This window comes from Phascolarctos cinereus, unplaced genomic scaffold (genome assembly GCF_003287225.1).
Source record: "Phascolarctos cinereus isolate Bilbo 61053 unplaced genomic scaffold, phaCin_HiC Scaffold_3;HRSCAF=262, whole genome shotgun sequence".
NCBI lineage: Eukaryota > Metazoa > Chordata > Mammalia > Diprotodontia > Phascolarctidae > Phascolarctos > Phascolarctos cinereus.
Window position 1 is genome coordinate 47,121,775 of NW_027555736.1, and position 17,091 is coordinate 47,138,865.

General features: G+C 45.0%; 1 protein-coding gene across 7 annotated transcripts in view; it reads left to right on the plus strand.

Moving 5' to 3' along the window:
* CCDC33 (coiled-coil domain containing 33) overlaps positions 1–17,091 on the plus strand; it is a 221,305-nt gene that overhangs the window by 68,675 nt on the left and 135,539 nt on the right. For all 7 annotated transcript variants that reach the window (XM_020994637.2, XM_020994640.2, XM_020994645.2 and 4 more), the window contains exons 3-6: positions 1,456–1,589; positions 8,037–8,146; positions 9,902–9,997; positions 16,539–16,630. In XM_020994637.2, coding sequence (XP_020850296.1) covers positions 1,456–1,589; positions 8,037–8,146; positions 9,902–9,997; positions 16,539–16,630 — 432 coding nt within the window. The remainder of the gene's footprint in view (positions 1–1,455; positions 1,590–8,036; positions 8,147–9,901; positions 9,998–16,538; positions 16,631–17,091) is intronic.

Below are 17,091 nucleotides of genomic sequence, written 5' to 3' on the forward strand. Positions count from 1 at the left end.
GCTTCCTCAGAACATACCTCCAATGCCTCTTTTCAGTACCATTACACCATGAGAGCAGGGACTCAAGCTGCTGCACCACCCCTTCCCCTCTTCTGCTAGCCACTTCTCCAGCCCTGCCGTCCTTGGCTCAAGAGAATGGGAAAGTGGGTGACCTGTGTGTGTGATTCAATCCAAAATATAGATTAAGCACTTACTATGTGCCAGGAATTGTACTAGGCACTGGGGATGCAAAGGCAAAACACAGCCATCCCTGGTCCAAGGACCTTCAGTTCTACCAAGGTAAGACAATAGACACACAGATAAGTAAACAGAATCAACACAGGGAGGGCCATCTGTGCTTTCACTGGTTTAAAGATCTCCCTGGTAAGGAAATTCCTTCTGCCTTCTTAAAGAATTCTCTAAGACACTGAGAACTTAAATGACTTGCTCAGGGTCACACAGCCAGCAGAGGCAGTATTCGAACCCAGCTTTTGCTGGCTCAGAGGCCAACATTATCTACTAGGCCACACTGCCTTTCTAAATATCGAACACATACATAGTAAATAAAAGTGTAATTCTCTAGGGAGCACTAATCATTGTGGAGATCAGGAAGGCCTTGTGAACTGTGCTGCCTTCCTCCCACTCCCTGACAACTAAAAGAAACATTTATTAAGTGCCCTCCTCTGGAGTTTTTCATTGTTTTAAATTGGATTTATTTATTTATCCATTCATTCATCCATTTGTTGCAATGAACAAAATTTTATTTTCTCTCCTTCCTACCTCCTCAAAACCCCTTATAAGAAACATGGAACACAAATCACCACACTGGCCAGGTGCCGAAATAGGTTTCATTGTAGGTGCCTGTCATGTGGAGAACCTGGTGCTATCCCAAGTGGCTCTCATACCAACCTGCTCCGATGAGACACAGGCCTTGCCCATGCGGGGCTTCGTCTTCCAAGGGGATGAGACACCAACACAGAGAGCCATTTTACACAGTGTGACACATTCAAGAGACACAAAGGAAGTGTGAGACCAGAGGGGGAAGACCATTGCTCTTCAGAGGAAATCAGGGAAGGCTTCCCAGAAGAGGTGGAATTTGAGTTAGGTTTTCAAGGGTGGGCAGGAATTTTAACAGGATGAAAGAAGGTGGCCTAAGCAAGATTGGCATTTTCCTCTTTCCCAGAGACAGACACGTAGCTATGCAGCTATTAATGATGTGGTTTAAAGAGGGCATTTACCCAGTGGGGAAGGCAAGATGGCACATTAACCCAGCAACCAAAAAATAAATATGAAGGCCCCCAGGCAGGTGACATTGCTGGGTATCTCATACTTTGGGAGTCCATTTCTGGAAGCGTCCTTCGATTTCTTTCATGTTTGGGACCCAGAAGACCAATGGGCCTGGGCTTTGTAGGAAGGAGTTATTCTAGCTTTCCTTCTCCAATGCCCCCCTTTTTTCTATCCTTCCCCTCCACCCAGAAAAACCACCTCACAGGAAGAAAAACGTGAGGAGTCTACAGCTGTCACCTCAACTACCTGGGAGCCCACCAAAAGTCCCACTTGGGAGACAACAGTCAAGTTGGAGATTCAAACTGAAGATGTGGGTCGTGAAGGTGAGGCCTTGGGTTTGGAGAGTAGGTGGGTTGGGAGGGAGAGACCCTCAGTGTTGGGTCAGGGGTAGAAGATGCGTAAAGCTCTCTGCTGGAGCCCTGAGGGAACAATTTTCAGATGCATTCGCAGTCTCAGTTTGAATGATATTGCTATGATATCTTATGTTCCAATGATTAGATTGAAAAAAAAACCACATACAGAAACAACTCATTTACCCTAAGTCATTGAAGAACATGTTATCTCTAGCTAAGTTAATTTGCTAAATAATTGAGACTTTTCCTTTTTAGCACCAAATTTTTTTTTGGTACAACCATTTTGAATGGAAATGGTTCTTTTAAGATGCCTTCTTAACAGAAGATATGAGTTCAAATGTAACCTTTTTATTAACTTAGGGTGACCTCTATGGTTTGGGGGGCTATTGAGATATACAAGGCTATTGGCTCCTGCCATAAATCATCCCCCAAGTGCTGTGCTTTGGAGATGATCGAGTCATAGACTGTCAGAGCTGGTACATTGAAACCCAGCGACAGAGCCATAACTAGGAACGAGGCAGCTGAAGCTTTGTAACAGGGTGGAAAATCCAGAGGGCATTGACAGCATTTTTCTCAGGATACTTCTTTTCCTTCTTGCCCCGTCCCCATCAGAGGCAACATGCTTCAGCCTCTCAGCAGCTGAGCTTTCAGCAGCGTAGAAACCTCAGAGAGTCTCAGGATGTGCATTCTATCCCACAGTGGAATGAACCAGGCCAACTACCATCCTTTTTTCTGAGTAGCAGCCGATTAGTTGTTTGCTAGCCAGGAAGTCTAATACAATCTCTGGGACTGCTTCCTCTTCTTAGGCTAGATCCAGATGAGCCTTGTCCTCTGCCACTTGCCCCAAGTGAAAAAAAAATGTTGCCAGCTTTGCCCAGTTAAGAGATGATGAGGGTCTGCGCTAGTGGTAATGAGAATGATGGGGACAGTAAGGATGAGAGACACACTGCAGAAGCCGGATTAACAAGACTCCAGGAATGATTAGATGTGATGGTAGCCAGGTAGAGATTAAGTGATTATCTGATTAGGACTAGAACCCAGGCCTTCTAACCAAGGTTCTTTCCACTAGTTCTTGTGTCTCCTTTTCATGTTTTTGGTTCCACTGCTCTGCCTGCCTCTAACCACCTTCCTTTCACTCACCCCACCTCTAAGTTGATATTTCTAATTTGGAGTCACCTGAAAAAACTAAAGCACCAAACAGATTAGAATTTTGTGTAAAGTAAGAATCCGTAGGTTCTGAGTAAGGAAGGACCTTTAAGTACTTTTCTATGAATCAAATGCATGCATGAACATTATGACATATGCTTTGCTTCAGAGAGCTTTTTGGCTTTCATCTGGGTTCTCAGCTGTGTTTTAGAGAAGTGAGGTTATGGGTAAGTGAGGTGCTGCCCTAACTCTTCCTCTAGTGCTCACTTTCAAAGTGCCCCTTTTACAGTCTGAGCCGGCAGCTAAGTTGGTTAAAACACCAAGGAGGGTAACTGAGGCCATAAATTAATGCCACACATTAACCAATGAACTTTCTTCACCCAGAAAAAATCCTTCTCCCAGCCACAGACTGGACCCCCCCCCCACTCCCGCCCTACCTAACTACCATCGCTTCTAACCTCTCATCAGGACTTGTCTCTCCTAGCTTCCCAGTGTCCTGCCCATCCTTATTATCCCCTCCCCTCCCATTACTGTCAGCCTAGTTCAGACCCCTCAGTCCCTTTTCCCTGAACTATCCACACAGCCTATTAACTGTTTTTCCCCTTTCAGTCTCCCCCTTTGGCAGTTTATCTTTCACACAGTGCCCAGCTGGGCTTTCTGATGCACCGCTCTGATCATGTTAGTCTACTGATATGACTTTCAGTGACTCCCTATAGGCCAATATAATCCAAATTCCTTATCCAGCCATTCAAGGAAAGCCCTCCACAGTCTGCTTCCATGCCACCCTCCCAGCCCGATCTCACACTGGCCTCTTTCTTACCCCATGCCACAACCCAACAAGATGACTCACTTCTGTCAACAGATGTGTGGCAGAAAGGAGGTTGGGTCTGGAAAGCATGGACCTAGGTTACTTCCTGCCTGTGTGACTTTGGGCAGGTCATTCAACCTCTTCAGTTGGATAACTTCAGAGTGAAACTTCAGTCCCCTCATCTATAAAATGAAGGAGTTAGTTATATCTAAACTCCCTTACAGCTTCCAAGCAGTGAAATGCCCTACTATGCTACCTCATGTCTGCTCATCTGATTGCTTCACCTGGAAAGTTCTCCCTGCCCCCAATTTGTCCTTCAAGGTCCGGGTCAAAAATCACCTCCCACTGAAGCCCCTTGCCTGGGCACCTTGGTCAGGTATCATCTGAACTCCCCACAGCACCATCTCCCCCCACATCCCCATGGCCATACCTCTCATGCCAATGAAAACCTTCTACTTTGATTCTGTGTCTATGTTTTTATCTCTCCTAAATTGTAAGCCTTTCAAGGGCGGGAGCCTGGTCTTCCTTTTTTTTTCTTCCAAAATCTCTAGCCCCAGATAAATATGGGATTTATACAATAGCTAGAGGACAAGCCACAGAGTGATTCTTACCATGAGGTACAGCGGATCATAAAACAAAATGTGGGTGTCTCCATGCAGCTCAGTGCCAACATAGGCGATGAAGCTTGGAGCATGCTTCACTGCAGATAAATGAGCAGGGAATGACATTTTGGCGGATAAAGGATGACATGTCTCCACTTGCTCATTCACTCTGTCCACTGAATGCCTAATTATTCCAGGTGAACAAATCCCTGCAGATTAGCCCAGGGTGCCTCCCCATCTTGGGACACCTTTATCTTCCACCATTTTTTCCTTAAGGGAAAAATGTTTACCCTTTAACTATTAGGTCATTTCAAGCTTTTAGAATCCTTTGAGCTAACTCTTTAGGTTTCAAACTCTGTGTGGCACAAACTTGTAATAATTTAACAGAATTATGTCATTTTCTCCAGAGAAGCTCCAAGATTCACCTCTTTTCAGAATGTTAGAGGTCACAGGCGACTTAGAAATCATCTCATTCTGAGGCACAAAAAGGACCTAGGTTTGGATGTCAGCTCTGCTACTCACTAACTGTGTGACCTTAGATAGGTCCTTTCTCCTCGATGGGCTTCAGTTTCCTCATCTGTAAAATAAGTGGGTTGGACTGGGTGATTTCTAGGGTCCCTTCTAGCCCTAAAATCTATCCATGAACCAGGACACTGTGGAAATAATTTGTGAAATCTGGCCCCCCAAAATTCCCATCTTTCTGAACTGGAGGCAGAGAGATTTAACTTCTCCAGAACTCTGCAGTCAGACAACCTTGTGTCTCTGTGTTTGCAGGGATTGATTCTCTCCCAATGAATAATTAGATTTTTTTATCTTCATAAAAAGCAGTTAAGAAAAACCAATGTTATCTCTGAAGTAAAGTAGCTCATCTCACAAAAGGGGGAAGCCCGCTAGTCCCTGCAAGAGAGGAATCTTCTCTTCTGAAGCAAAGGTTATTGTACTGCTGCTGCTGCTGTTACCACAGTGAGGGGAATTACTGGAATGGAGAATGATGAGAGCAGGGAGGACAGAACAAGGATGGAATAATGACCCATCCCGAGCTCGATCAGGATCCCTGAGACATGCAAGTCAAGATTCCCAGAGGCGTTACCCTGTAGTTGTGATATTGGGAGCGGGAAGTAGTCCCCATCTCTGATCCCACTCCAGGGCTCAGAAGGCCTGGCAATTCGCGAAGAAAAGGGAGAGGATGCCCCTGGCAGGGAGAAGTTGGCCAAGCAGCTCTCTCTGAGCTGAAATGACCAGGGCCAGAGCTGGGGAAAAAAATTCAGAGCTCGTTGCTGTGGTGATGTGGGAGGGCAGCAAAGGGGGGTTAAAAATGGAGGAGGTGGAAAGTGGAGGAGGGAGGAAATTCAAGGACGTGTTAATGAAAGGCAAAAGAAAATTTCATTCTCCCTGTGTCAGGGTCAACATGACAGAAATGGCTTTTTGCTCATGACACAAAGAGAGTTAGCAGGAGGCAGGGAAGGGGGAGACAATGGCAGCAAATTAGGCGTTCTTAGTATGGGGACCAGGCAGAGGCAGGAGGGGTGGCTCCCAGCCCCCAGCCCCATCGCTAGCTACTCCCTTTGGGGAGCATATAGGATACTTGAGACAAGGGAGGCCCCCTCCTCAGGAGGTGCAGGAAAGAGCTAGCTGCCTATCCCCATCTGGGAAGGAGGGAGAATTAAAAAGCCTTCCAGAATACCAGGGCTTGGACAACTCAAGAGGAGGGTGCTATCAATCCACTCTAATCCAGCAAACATTTATTAAGGACCTACTGTGTGCAAGGCCCCATGCTGTGTTAGGTGCAGGGGCTACAAATACAAAACAAAACAAAACAGAACAAAACAAAACAAAAAAAGAAAAACCCTAGTTTACATCTTCCCTAGTTTACTGGCTGTTCCCACTTGGGCTACCAGTCAGAATAAATCTAGTTGGCTGAGCCAGAACCCCACTAGGGTTTCCTCAGGGGTGTAATGAAGGGCATGGCTGGTAAGGATCAATATTCTTCTCTGCGTTAGCCTAAGACCATTGAATTGTAAGCTCCTGGAGGGCAGGAACTATTTCTGCTGCTTATCTGTTTCTTCACCACTTAATGCAGTGCCTGGCACATAGTAAGTATTTAATTAATGCTTATTAGTTGATAAGAGCTTTTGGAGAAGCTTCCTTCCTCCCTCTTCTCTTCCTCTGCCCCCTCCACACTCCTTTTCATACTTCCTTCCTCCCTCTTGTCCTTGATTTCTTCTCCTTTCCACTTTCTTCTTTTCTCTCCTAACTCTCCTCTTCTTCCTTTCTTTCCTTCTTCTTTCTTCTTTCCTTTCCTCTTTTGTATCCTATTTCCTCATCTTTCCCCATCTCCATCCTTCACCTCATTTTTCTGCTTCATCAATTGCCCTACATCTTTCTTTTCCTCTTCATATTCCACCTTACTTCTTCTTCATCTCTCATCTTCCTTCACTTGTTCCATCCTCCATTGTCTTCTCTTCTTCCTACTGCCTCATCTCCTCCTCCTCCTCCTCCTGTTCCTTTTCTTTCTCCTTCTACTTGGGAGACATAAAAATATAGTGAAAAGAGCACTGAACTTTGAGACCCAAGGCCTGGCCTTGCCCCTAATTAGCTGTGTGACTTTCAACACCTCCATCCCCCACTCTGGGATTCAGTCTCCTCCTCTTCAAAATGGGAGGTCTCCTCTAGCTCTGACATTCTGTGATTTTATTCCCATTCCAGATGGGTGAAAAAACAGATGGGTCCAAAGTAACAAAGGGACCATCTTTCCTTTGAAATGGGAAATTTTGGGGGCAGCTAGGTGGCACAGTGGATAGAGCACCAGCCCTGGAGTCAGGAGGACCTGAGTTCAAATCTGGCCTCAGACACTTAACAGTGACTAGCTGTGTGACCCTGGGAAAGTCACTTAACCCCAATTGCCTCATGAAAAGAAAAGAAAAGCAAAGGGAAACTTGAATGAAACTTGAAGTTCCCTGTGAAACGGACCTCTTCTTACTCAAGTGGAAAGAAGGAATGTAACACAGCAGCTAGAACACCTGGAGTTCTGGTGAGTCTAGGGAACACCAAAGGAGATGGAGGCATGCCTTACCTTTGGTGAAATAACTTGGATTGAGCTGTGTAGCCAAAGGCAGTTGGGGCAAAGAGACCAGAAGAGCTGGTATTTTGGCCTAGAGTGAATGGAGCCGTTTAGACTTGGAGGCTCCTAAGTCCAAAGAGCAGGGCACTGGTGGGCAATATCGTCTCCAAATCCATATGGAGAGAATTGTCAGCAACCCTTATTCAGAAAGCAGGCTTATCTCTGCAACTGATGTGAGTGCCTGTCAGTGCCTTTGTCAATGTAGATGTTTAATTTGTGAAGGCTTTTGTATTTGTGTGTGTGTATACATATGTGAACACGAATGTGGACCTGTATAACTCCAAGTATATCTTTGTAAATCTGTGTGTACACATGTATGTCTGTATGTACTGTCCTTCCTTTTTATCCCTGAGTACAGCTTCTTCCCTCTCTCTTTCTTTCTGTCCCTCTCTTTCCTTTCCCTCCCAACCCCACTCTTTTCTTTCTTTTCTCTCCTCCCTTCTATGCTCTACTTCTTCTTCCTCGGTTTTTCTTTGACTCTTTTTCTCACCCTCTTTTATTCTCTCTGTGCCTTCTCCCTCCTTTTCTACCCTTCCTCTATCATTCTCTTTCATTATCTCTTCTCTCTCTCTCCCCTTCCCTTTCTCTCCCTCCTCTTTCATGCCATCTTCTCTTTCCTTCCTCTCTCATTCTCTTTCACTCCCTCTCCTTTCTCCCCTTTCCCCTATGATCCTCTGTTCCCTCCCTTTCACAGTCAGAGTGAAGCTGACCTGAGCTGTCCCTTCTCCTCTCCCTTCCAGAAGTGATCCTGAAGGTGCTTGACAACAGAACCAGAGATTTGCTAGCTTCCTACCGGATACCCATTAAGTACCTCCGCCCTTTCCATCCCTACCATTTTGAGCTGGTGATGGTGAGTGTTCCGGGCCAGAGAGCCAGCTTTGGGGGCAGCTCTGCTTTGGCCTGGGATGGGACTAGGGCTGGGCTATTCCACTGCCTCTTTCCAGTTTGGGGGCAAGCTAATAGCTCTGTTCCCAGCATGTGATTCATTAAAGCACATGAGCTTTAATGGGGGGGTAGGTGGGTGGGTTTACTCTGGAAGTAGATAGGCTGGGACAAGAATTTATTTTTATTGACATTGAGACCTCCAAAGCCTTTGTCCTTTGTTTCTATTAATCTGTCCTTCCCACTACCCACCCCTCCCTCCAATGAGAATAGCCACTCCCCCAAATAAAGCCCTCAACACATACATGAGTAGTCAGGAAAAGCTTGGCTGTGTTTGAAAATGACTGTCTTGTGTATTTTAAGTCTGTCACCTCTCTGGCAGCAAGCAAGCAGACATGTCATTCTCATTCTTTGAGACTTTGGTTTCTCATAATGTTGATCAGAGTTTAAAGTCAAAGTTCTTTTCCCCTTCAGTGTTGTTATCATTGTATAAATGGTTCTACTTCTGCTCATGTTGCCCTTTATCAGTTGTAGAGACAGACCTTTTCCACCTCCTCTGAAGCTGTTTGTTTGGTTATTTTTCATGGCACAGAATATTCCATTATATTCACATTCAATAATTTGTTTAGTCTTTTCCCAATGGGAGGACACCTCCCTTGGTTTCCAGTTTTGGGCTACCATGGAAAGAGCTGCTATAGATATTTTTATAATGTGGGTCCTTTTATTTTCCTTCTTTGATTTCCTTGGGTGATTGGTCTGGTAGTGGTATAGCTGGGTCAAAAGGCACACACAATTTAATGACTTTGGAGGCACAGTTCCAAACTACTTTCCAGAATGTCTGGGCCAATTCACAGCTCCACCAGGAAAGCCTGAGTGTACCTGTTTTCCTTCAGTGGGAGGAGGGAGTTGGAGATGAGGGGAAAACTCCCATGTTTAAGGCCCTAGTGAGGGGGTAGGATTCCATTGCTGTGGCACAGTTCATGATTAATCCTTTTATTGTCCCTGTGGTGTTCCCCCTATGTGACAGCCCCATAGAGGTCAAAAGATAGTCCTGATGGCATCTCCTATTCTATTGGTAGTTTCAAGATTAGAATCCAGGTCTTCTGCCTTTCCATCTATCTAGAATTAGATGATCTGGAAGCAAATCCTGGTTCTGCCACCTACAGGCTGTGTTATCTTTATCAAATCATTTCACCTTTCTGGGCTTTGGTTTTCTGGTCTGAAAAATGAGGTTTAAAATGCCTGCTGCCCTCCTCACAGGGTTGTTGTGAAGGTCAAATGGGATTGTAAAGTGCTTTTTAACAGTTAAGCATTCTGTGCTTGAGTTATTATTATTATTTCTCAAATGACAATAACCCTTTGCAGTTGACTGCAACGGAGGCTCATCCATTATCTCATTGGACCTTCTGACATCCCCTAGCCTAGTTATCCTTGTCTTTACAAAGAAAGCAAGTAAGCCATGGCCCCTGTGAGGATGGTGAAATATTCAAAAGGAAAAGCCAAAGATTTATTATAATATTGATCTTTCTGTAAAGGTTCCAAGGGACACTGGGCTTTAATTACCAGCTTCTGCTCCAGTGGTCACTCAGAGCCACAATGGGGCTGTGGCCAACATTTGGCCACATGCAGGGCCTTGATTTATGGCTGGACCTGCTGCTTAACTTTGTGTTTGTCTCTTCTGTCTCTCTCCATCTTTGTCATCATCACTTCCACCGGTCCTCAGGCTCACAAGTCTGGTTTAGCCAAATTGTATGCTTCAATCACTCGGGAGAGCAGTTTCATGCCCCGATACATTGGATGCACTCACACAGCCTTAGAGGTAAGGCATGAAGAGGGCTGGTGGGAACATTACCTTGGGCTAGTAGTGACACAATAGAGGAAGCTGGGAATCGTCATTTGTGGGTGGGGGAAGAGGTTATGGGAAGTTTTGGGAAGAGGAAGATCTAGAAGGCCTCCCCTTTGAGGCAGAGAAGGAAAGTAAGGTAGTGTTGCTGGTAGGGGAGATGATTAGGGACCATTAAGTGTGATCAGTGTTTAACAACCTCTTCAAAGGGGCTGCTTTGGGGAAAAAAAAAAGAAATCAATCCCAAAAGTCAGAAGAGGGAGATAGGAGCAGGAAGAAATTGAGGAAGAAGAAAAAAGTAAGAGCCTGATTTTTCTTAAAAAGACAACTGATCTTACAAGAAGAGTACAGGTTGACTCACAACATATGCACATTCATGAAGAGAAGAGGAGATGACAAATGGTTTCGCTCCTAACCCCCATTGATGTTCACAGGTTCCTTATTCCTGTGATGCCATGAGAATCCCAGCTACCAAAATCTTCCTGGATATCTGGGAGAAAGAGGTCTTTCCCCTTCTCATCCACTATAGTTCCTGGGAAGTCCTCCTGGATTTTCTATGACGCCTGTCAGGAAGGTAGAAAACACACACCTCTTCTATGGAAAACTCCCAAGTCAACATCTCAGGGTTGCCTCTCCTCTCTTTTGTTAGCCAGCCCCAGCCCCAGTGAAATCTGGCATGCTTCCTCCTTTTTTAAGAGACAGCTTCCTGGCCTCACATTCTCCCTGTTTTAATGTCTCCATCAGCCACACTTGCCTCTCTCTTGTCTGTGCAGAGATTGAGACTGAAATTGAGCAAAGAATCTGGATATATTCTCTCCTATCTCTCTTTTCTCATCTATCTTCCCTCTTTCCTACCACTTCCCTCTCTCATCCACAGTTGGTGTCTCATCCTGTCCCCTCTTATCTGTGTTGTAGAGCCATGGAGAGGGCTGAATTTTTAGTCAAAGGACATGAGCTTGAATCCCAACTTTGCTACTTAACTGCTTGCATGATCTTGGACAAGTCATTTAACACTCCGGGCCCCAGTTTCCTCATTTGTAAAATAAAAGAGTCAGACTAAATGGTCTCTGATGTTCCTTTGTCCTCTAGATCTATCCCCTCTCACTTAATTCCCTCTCTCACCTCTATTTTCCCTCTTACTCCATCCTCTCCTTTCATCCATATTCCCTCTCTCATCCCTGTCTCTTTTCTCTTCCACATCAATTTTCCCTCCCAAATCTTTGTCCTTTCTCCCACCCATACTCTCCCTCCTCTTTGTCCTCTCTCTAATTCCTATTGCTTTCTGATCCCTTTATCGTCTTTCATCACTAGCCCCTCTCTCATTACTGTCCTCTCCACCATCCCTCTCTCTTCTCCCATCCATAGCTCTTCTCCCTGTTTCCTTTCTCATCCCCATGCTTTTTCCAATACTTGGCCTTATTCCCTCTCCTATTCTCATCCCTTCTTTCATCCCTGTCTCCTCTCCTCCTATCTCCCCATTCCCATTCCTCTTCCATCTTAGGCTTCTGCTACATTATCCCCACTGACTTCTTGACAGCAGAGAAAGAATGTCCCAATCAACACCCTGATGGGTGCCTCCGAGGAACCCCTTTCTCACTCCTGAACACACACGCCCTTTCTCTGTCTACATCAAAGCTGTCAGGCTAGGATTGGTTTGAACTCTGAGGCAGAAGATACCTAATTTCAGATTCTTAAAGAATCAATGATGACTATCCCCCTCCCACTCCTGCCATCTTTGTTCTTCTTTTTCTCCTTGAGAGAATATCTCTGTTCATCAGGTGACTAGAGGGTAAAGGTGAGTAACATTTCCAGGTGCCTATGTATGATTTGTTGTTCAATTGTTTCTATTTTCTATTGGGCTGATCCTGACAGTGTCTTAAGTAGCACTGGAAAAAAATCTTCCGTATTCCCAAATTCCCCACCAGCCTGCCATGGTCCCTGAAATACCTTCCAAGGGCTTCTCACTGACATAGCAAACCCCCTCCTCCCATGCTGAGAGAAGGGGTTCATTTGTTTCTGCTTACCCCAAAGGGCTTTCCTTTCTGCCAGAAGGAGGTGAGGTAGTATGAGAGCACTTGAGGGAGAAATCAACTAACAATAAGTTATTGAGTGCCTACTATGTGCCAGAAATCATGCTAGGTAACTGGAAATACAAATACAAAGAATAAAATATTCTCTACTTCCAAAAAACTTCAATTCTAATGGTAAAGGTAACCACATATAAAAATACATACAACATAAATTTAAAAATAAATACAATTATTTGTGTACAATACAAAGTATTACACATCCTTTGTATACACAATACCAGGTATAAACACAAATGCAAAGTAGTTAATTACAAAGTAGTTTGGGAAGATCAGGAAAGGCCTCGTGCAGAAAACTGTGCCTGGACTGCATCTCAAAGGAAGACTTTGTGAATTCGAGGTAAGGGAGAAGTGCTTGCCAGGCATGGGGATGGCCAGCACAAAAGCATGTAGATGGGAAATGAAGTATCATATGTAGGAAAGAGAGAAAGCAGAAAGGGCACAGAAAGAGGAGGGGGCAGCAGAGAAAAATATCTGCTTTTTGCTGAAGCTTAGACCTACTAAATGATGCCCAGGCAGTCAAATAAACACGGTGGACAAAAATTAGAATGGAAATCCTATGCCTCGTAGGTACACTAAGGAGGATAGGGATTTGTGCTTAGGTCAGGGCATAATTGATAGGAACATAATCACTTTGGGAGACTGAGGCAACCTTGGGGTGAGGGAAAGACTTCAGTGCTCCTCTGCTCAATCTCAGAAGGCTTCCTGGAGGCAGTCTGCTAACATGGCTTCTAGCAGCTCTACCCATGTGTCTCCTCACAGCAGCGTCTGGTGGTCACTATGTGCCTTTCTCCATTTTTTTCCCTGGCATCAGTCCTTCTGCAAGTGCCCTGGCGCATCCTTAGAATCCCTTAGGGAGACTGGGAGTATCTCATTGTAGGGCTGTCCTAACAGGAGTGGGGCCATGCTCTGGGCGTACACCACAGTACACACAATGTCCCTTGGCTCTCTTCTGCCCCAAGGAGAAGCCCAGTTCCCCCAGCAGCTGATCCATAGTAACTTTCCCATTCCATGTTCACCAACAACCTTTAAGACTTGCTCAGGGCATTCAAACCCCTTGAACTGTGGTCCTAAGCTATCTTTTCAATATTACCTCCTACCTCCCCCCAACGCAGTACATAATCAACGTTCAGTACCTTTGAACTACGAGCATCTGCCATATAATGTAGTCTGGAACAACATCATTTCTGAGTAAAAACCATTTATACATTGTAATTAAATTTCACAGTAACATCATGAAACTACAGACACCACATTCCCCAAGATGCAAATCAGCTTACCAGTGACTAGCCCAGCAAACTGGCTGCAACATTGTTTCACTGAACATCCTGTTTTCAGGAAACCAATTAAGCAAGATGTGCTTGTCCTCACTGTTTGCCTACCATCTTTTCCCATCTTCGTGCTTGTGCTTATGCTGTTCCCTTCGTTTGTAATGCCCTCCTAACTCTGTTTGCTTATCCATCCTTCAGTTGCCTTCTCAATTGCCATCTCTTCCTTGAAGGCTTCCTAACCCTTAATAATAATAGCTCACATTTATGTAAATATACATTATCTCATTTGATCCTCAGAACAATCTGTAAGGGGGAAGTTAATATTGTCCCCATTTTGTAGATGAGGAAACTGAAGCTTAGATGTGTTAAGCAATTGCCCACTAATAAATGTCTAAAACAGGATGCAAACATAAGTCTCCATGATGCCAAGTCCAGCATTCTATTCATTATACCAGCCTGTGTCTCTGAGACTGATGTAACCTCAATCTCCATAGCTTTTTGCTTAAACCTCTCATGGCACCTATCACAATTTGGTTGGCATTGGAGTGATTCACATACATGTTTTATTCTTCCTGCTAGACTGTCATCTGGGCAGCTCAGTGGCACAGGGGATAGAGCACTGGGCCCAAAGTCAGGAAGACCTGAGTTCAAATCCAGCAGTAGACACTTACTAGCTGTGTGACTCTGGGCAAGTCACTTCACCCAGTTTGCCTCAGTTTCTTCATCTGTAAAATGAGCTGGAGAAGGAAATGGCAAACCTCTCCAGTATCTTTGCCAAGAAACACAAGGAATCTGAACTTGACTAAAAAACAACTAAATAACAACAAAAAGACCGTCGTCTCTTTGAGGGTCTGGATTTCATTCATCTTGTACCTAGCACATAAACTGCTCAGTGTTAGATGAATGGTGGGAAAAGCTCACCGTGTCCACTGGACATGGAATCAAAGGGCCATACAATCCTGGCTCTGGTAGATATTCCCTGTGTGACCTTGGGCAAGTCACTTCCTTTCTCTGGGCCTCAGTTTCCTCATCTGTAACATGAGGGGTTTGGATCAGACAGCCTCTGAGGTCCCTTCCAACTCTACAGCTATAACCCCATTAAGGATGTATAGGAATATGCCCCAGGAGCCCTAGCACTTTAACCCCATCCTCCCGTCTGGATTTCTTTCCCCAAGCTGGAGAAAGCAGCTGCATCCTCCTCAACCCCTCCCCCCTGGCCATCAGTTATGAGAAGTTGCCTCTATGGGAGGCCTCCCTTCCACAAGCAGGTGAGCAGCCTCAGTGGGTGTGACACAGCCAGAGAAATTGCTTCTGCTGATCACAAGGCTTTGCGTGGGGGCAGGCGTCCAATTCACAGTACCCCAGCTCCAGGATAGGTGTGAATTACCGTCCCCTGCCTTTGGCGCCTTCTTCCAGAAGCTCAGCTACCAGTCCTCCCCAGTTCTGAGGCCGTTTCTCCCTCCCTCTGTGAGTAATAAAGGACCTAGGCCTGCCCAGTCACACGGCCATCCAGGTCCATCTCAGCAGGAACACACCCTCTTTGTCTAGCTCCTCAGCTGACTTTACCCAGAAGCAATAGATGCGGTTTGAATGGAGCAGTGTGGCAAAGACGTCTCACACACAATTTCTCTCCAACTGATGCATGAAATTCCACTATTATGGATTCATTTTTCTGAATCTCTAGGCTTTTCATTCTGTAAGAGTTCCCTAATGCGGTGCAAATAGCCCTAGGAGGGAGAACTCCTTAAGCCTCCTCAGTTAAAACCTTCCCGGGAATCAGTTGACTACCAGCTGAAGGACAGGCCTTGAAGGCATAGGGCAGAGGACTAGGGCTCAGGCTGAGAGCCGAATGAGGAGAGAGATCACAAATGAACTTCTGAGACAGTGACAGTGTTGCATAGAGAGGACCGCCCTGTAAGTTTCTTTGGTAGAGCCATGTGAAGGAACCCACTGCAAAGGAGGAAACTTTCATGAGGCTGAGTTCCCTCATCTGCAAGTAATAATATCTCTAGCTGGCACTTATGTCACATGCCTTAAGGTTTACAAAGCATTTCACACACATTGCCTCATTTAATCCTCACACCAACTGAGGGAGGAGGTGCTATTATTATTGCCATTTTGCAGATGAAGAAACTGAGGCTAAGACAGGTTAAGTGACTTGCCCAGGGTGCATAGCTAGTAAGTATCTGAAGTAGGATTTGAACTCAGGTCTTTCTGATTCTCAAGTCCAGTTGCTCCATCCACTTGAACAATGATGAAATGTATGCTGATGGATGCAATACCTACCTCATGGGCATTTGGGAAGAGTGAGTGAGTGAGATTATTCCTTTAAAGCATTAACAAATATAAAATATTTTTGTGTTGCATTCACAACAAAACTTGTGAATGTGCACAATCCTTCCTAGTTTTCAAAAAGGCCCTTACATGTATCACTGGACACACACAGCCCTGTGGCAAGCCTTATCTTCTCCATTTTGCAAGTGGAGAAAGTGAAACCCCAGAAGTGAGGGGAATTGTTTGGGTTTGCGCAGTTAGCATGTGACAAACCCAGTACTGAATCCCAGATTTCTGACACCCCAGCCCAGGGCTCTTTTCCTTTTAAAGTTAGTTGGGGTTAAGTGACTTGCCCAGGGTCACACAGCTAGTAAGTGTCAAGTGTTTGGTCTGAGGTCATATTTGAACTCAGGTCCTCCTGACTGCAGAGCTGGTGCTCTATACACTGCTCCACCTAGCTGCCCCCAGGGCTCTTTATGCTTTATCACATCTGCCTTCACAATGCAATACAAGTCAATGTCAACTGAGAGTGGTAAGAGGTCAGAAGGAGGAAAGGTCAATCCAAACTAGGGTGCTCTGGAAAGGCTTCCTAAAAGGAATAGGTCTTGATCTGGGCCTTGCAGGCAGAGGGGAGCATTCCAGGACGAAAGAACAAAGACACAAAGGCCAGAATGAGCCTGGCACATTTGGACAGACAGGAAAGCTAGCTAGCTGGAGCAAAAGGTGCACATTAGAAGGACAAAACTGGACAGGGAACGTGTGTTCAAGCTGAGCATGGCCAAAATTGTCAAGCTGAGAAGGTTGAACCTTTGCTATGAGATAACTGTTCCTTGATTCTTTCTGCATCACAAGCATCCATTCACCCACTGTTCTTTCCACTTTCAGGTCTTTCTCCATGGGGTCAACGAGCCCCTCACCAACCCCTTTGGCCCTATCATAGTGGTTGCTCGTGTCATTCCCAACTACAAGGAGTTCAAGTAAGTTGAGGATGGTGAAGTGAGAAAGTGATAAACAGTAGTGTCTCCTTTTTTGTGTCTTTTTCTAGTCCTGGCTTTACCCATAAGTGAAACAGACAACTTCTTATATGGTATAATTGAAGAAAACTTAAGAATCCTTTTTTCAAAAAAGATCTCCTTCAAAAGAAAGAATAGAATAAATGGGAGGGAAGAATAGGATTAAGGGAAATAGAGTCAGTTTTTCACAACATGTCTACTATGGAAGTGTTTTGCATAACTGCACATGTATAACCTATATTGAGTTGCTTGCCTTTTCAATGAGGGTGGGTGGGGAGGGAGGAAGAGAGAAAATTTGAAACCTAAAGTTTTAAAAACATATGTTTTTTAAAAATTTTTCACATGCTGTTGGGAAATAAGAAATACAGGAAATGGGCTACAGAAGTCTATCCTGCCCTACAGGAAAATAGAAGGGGAAGAGGATA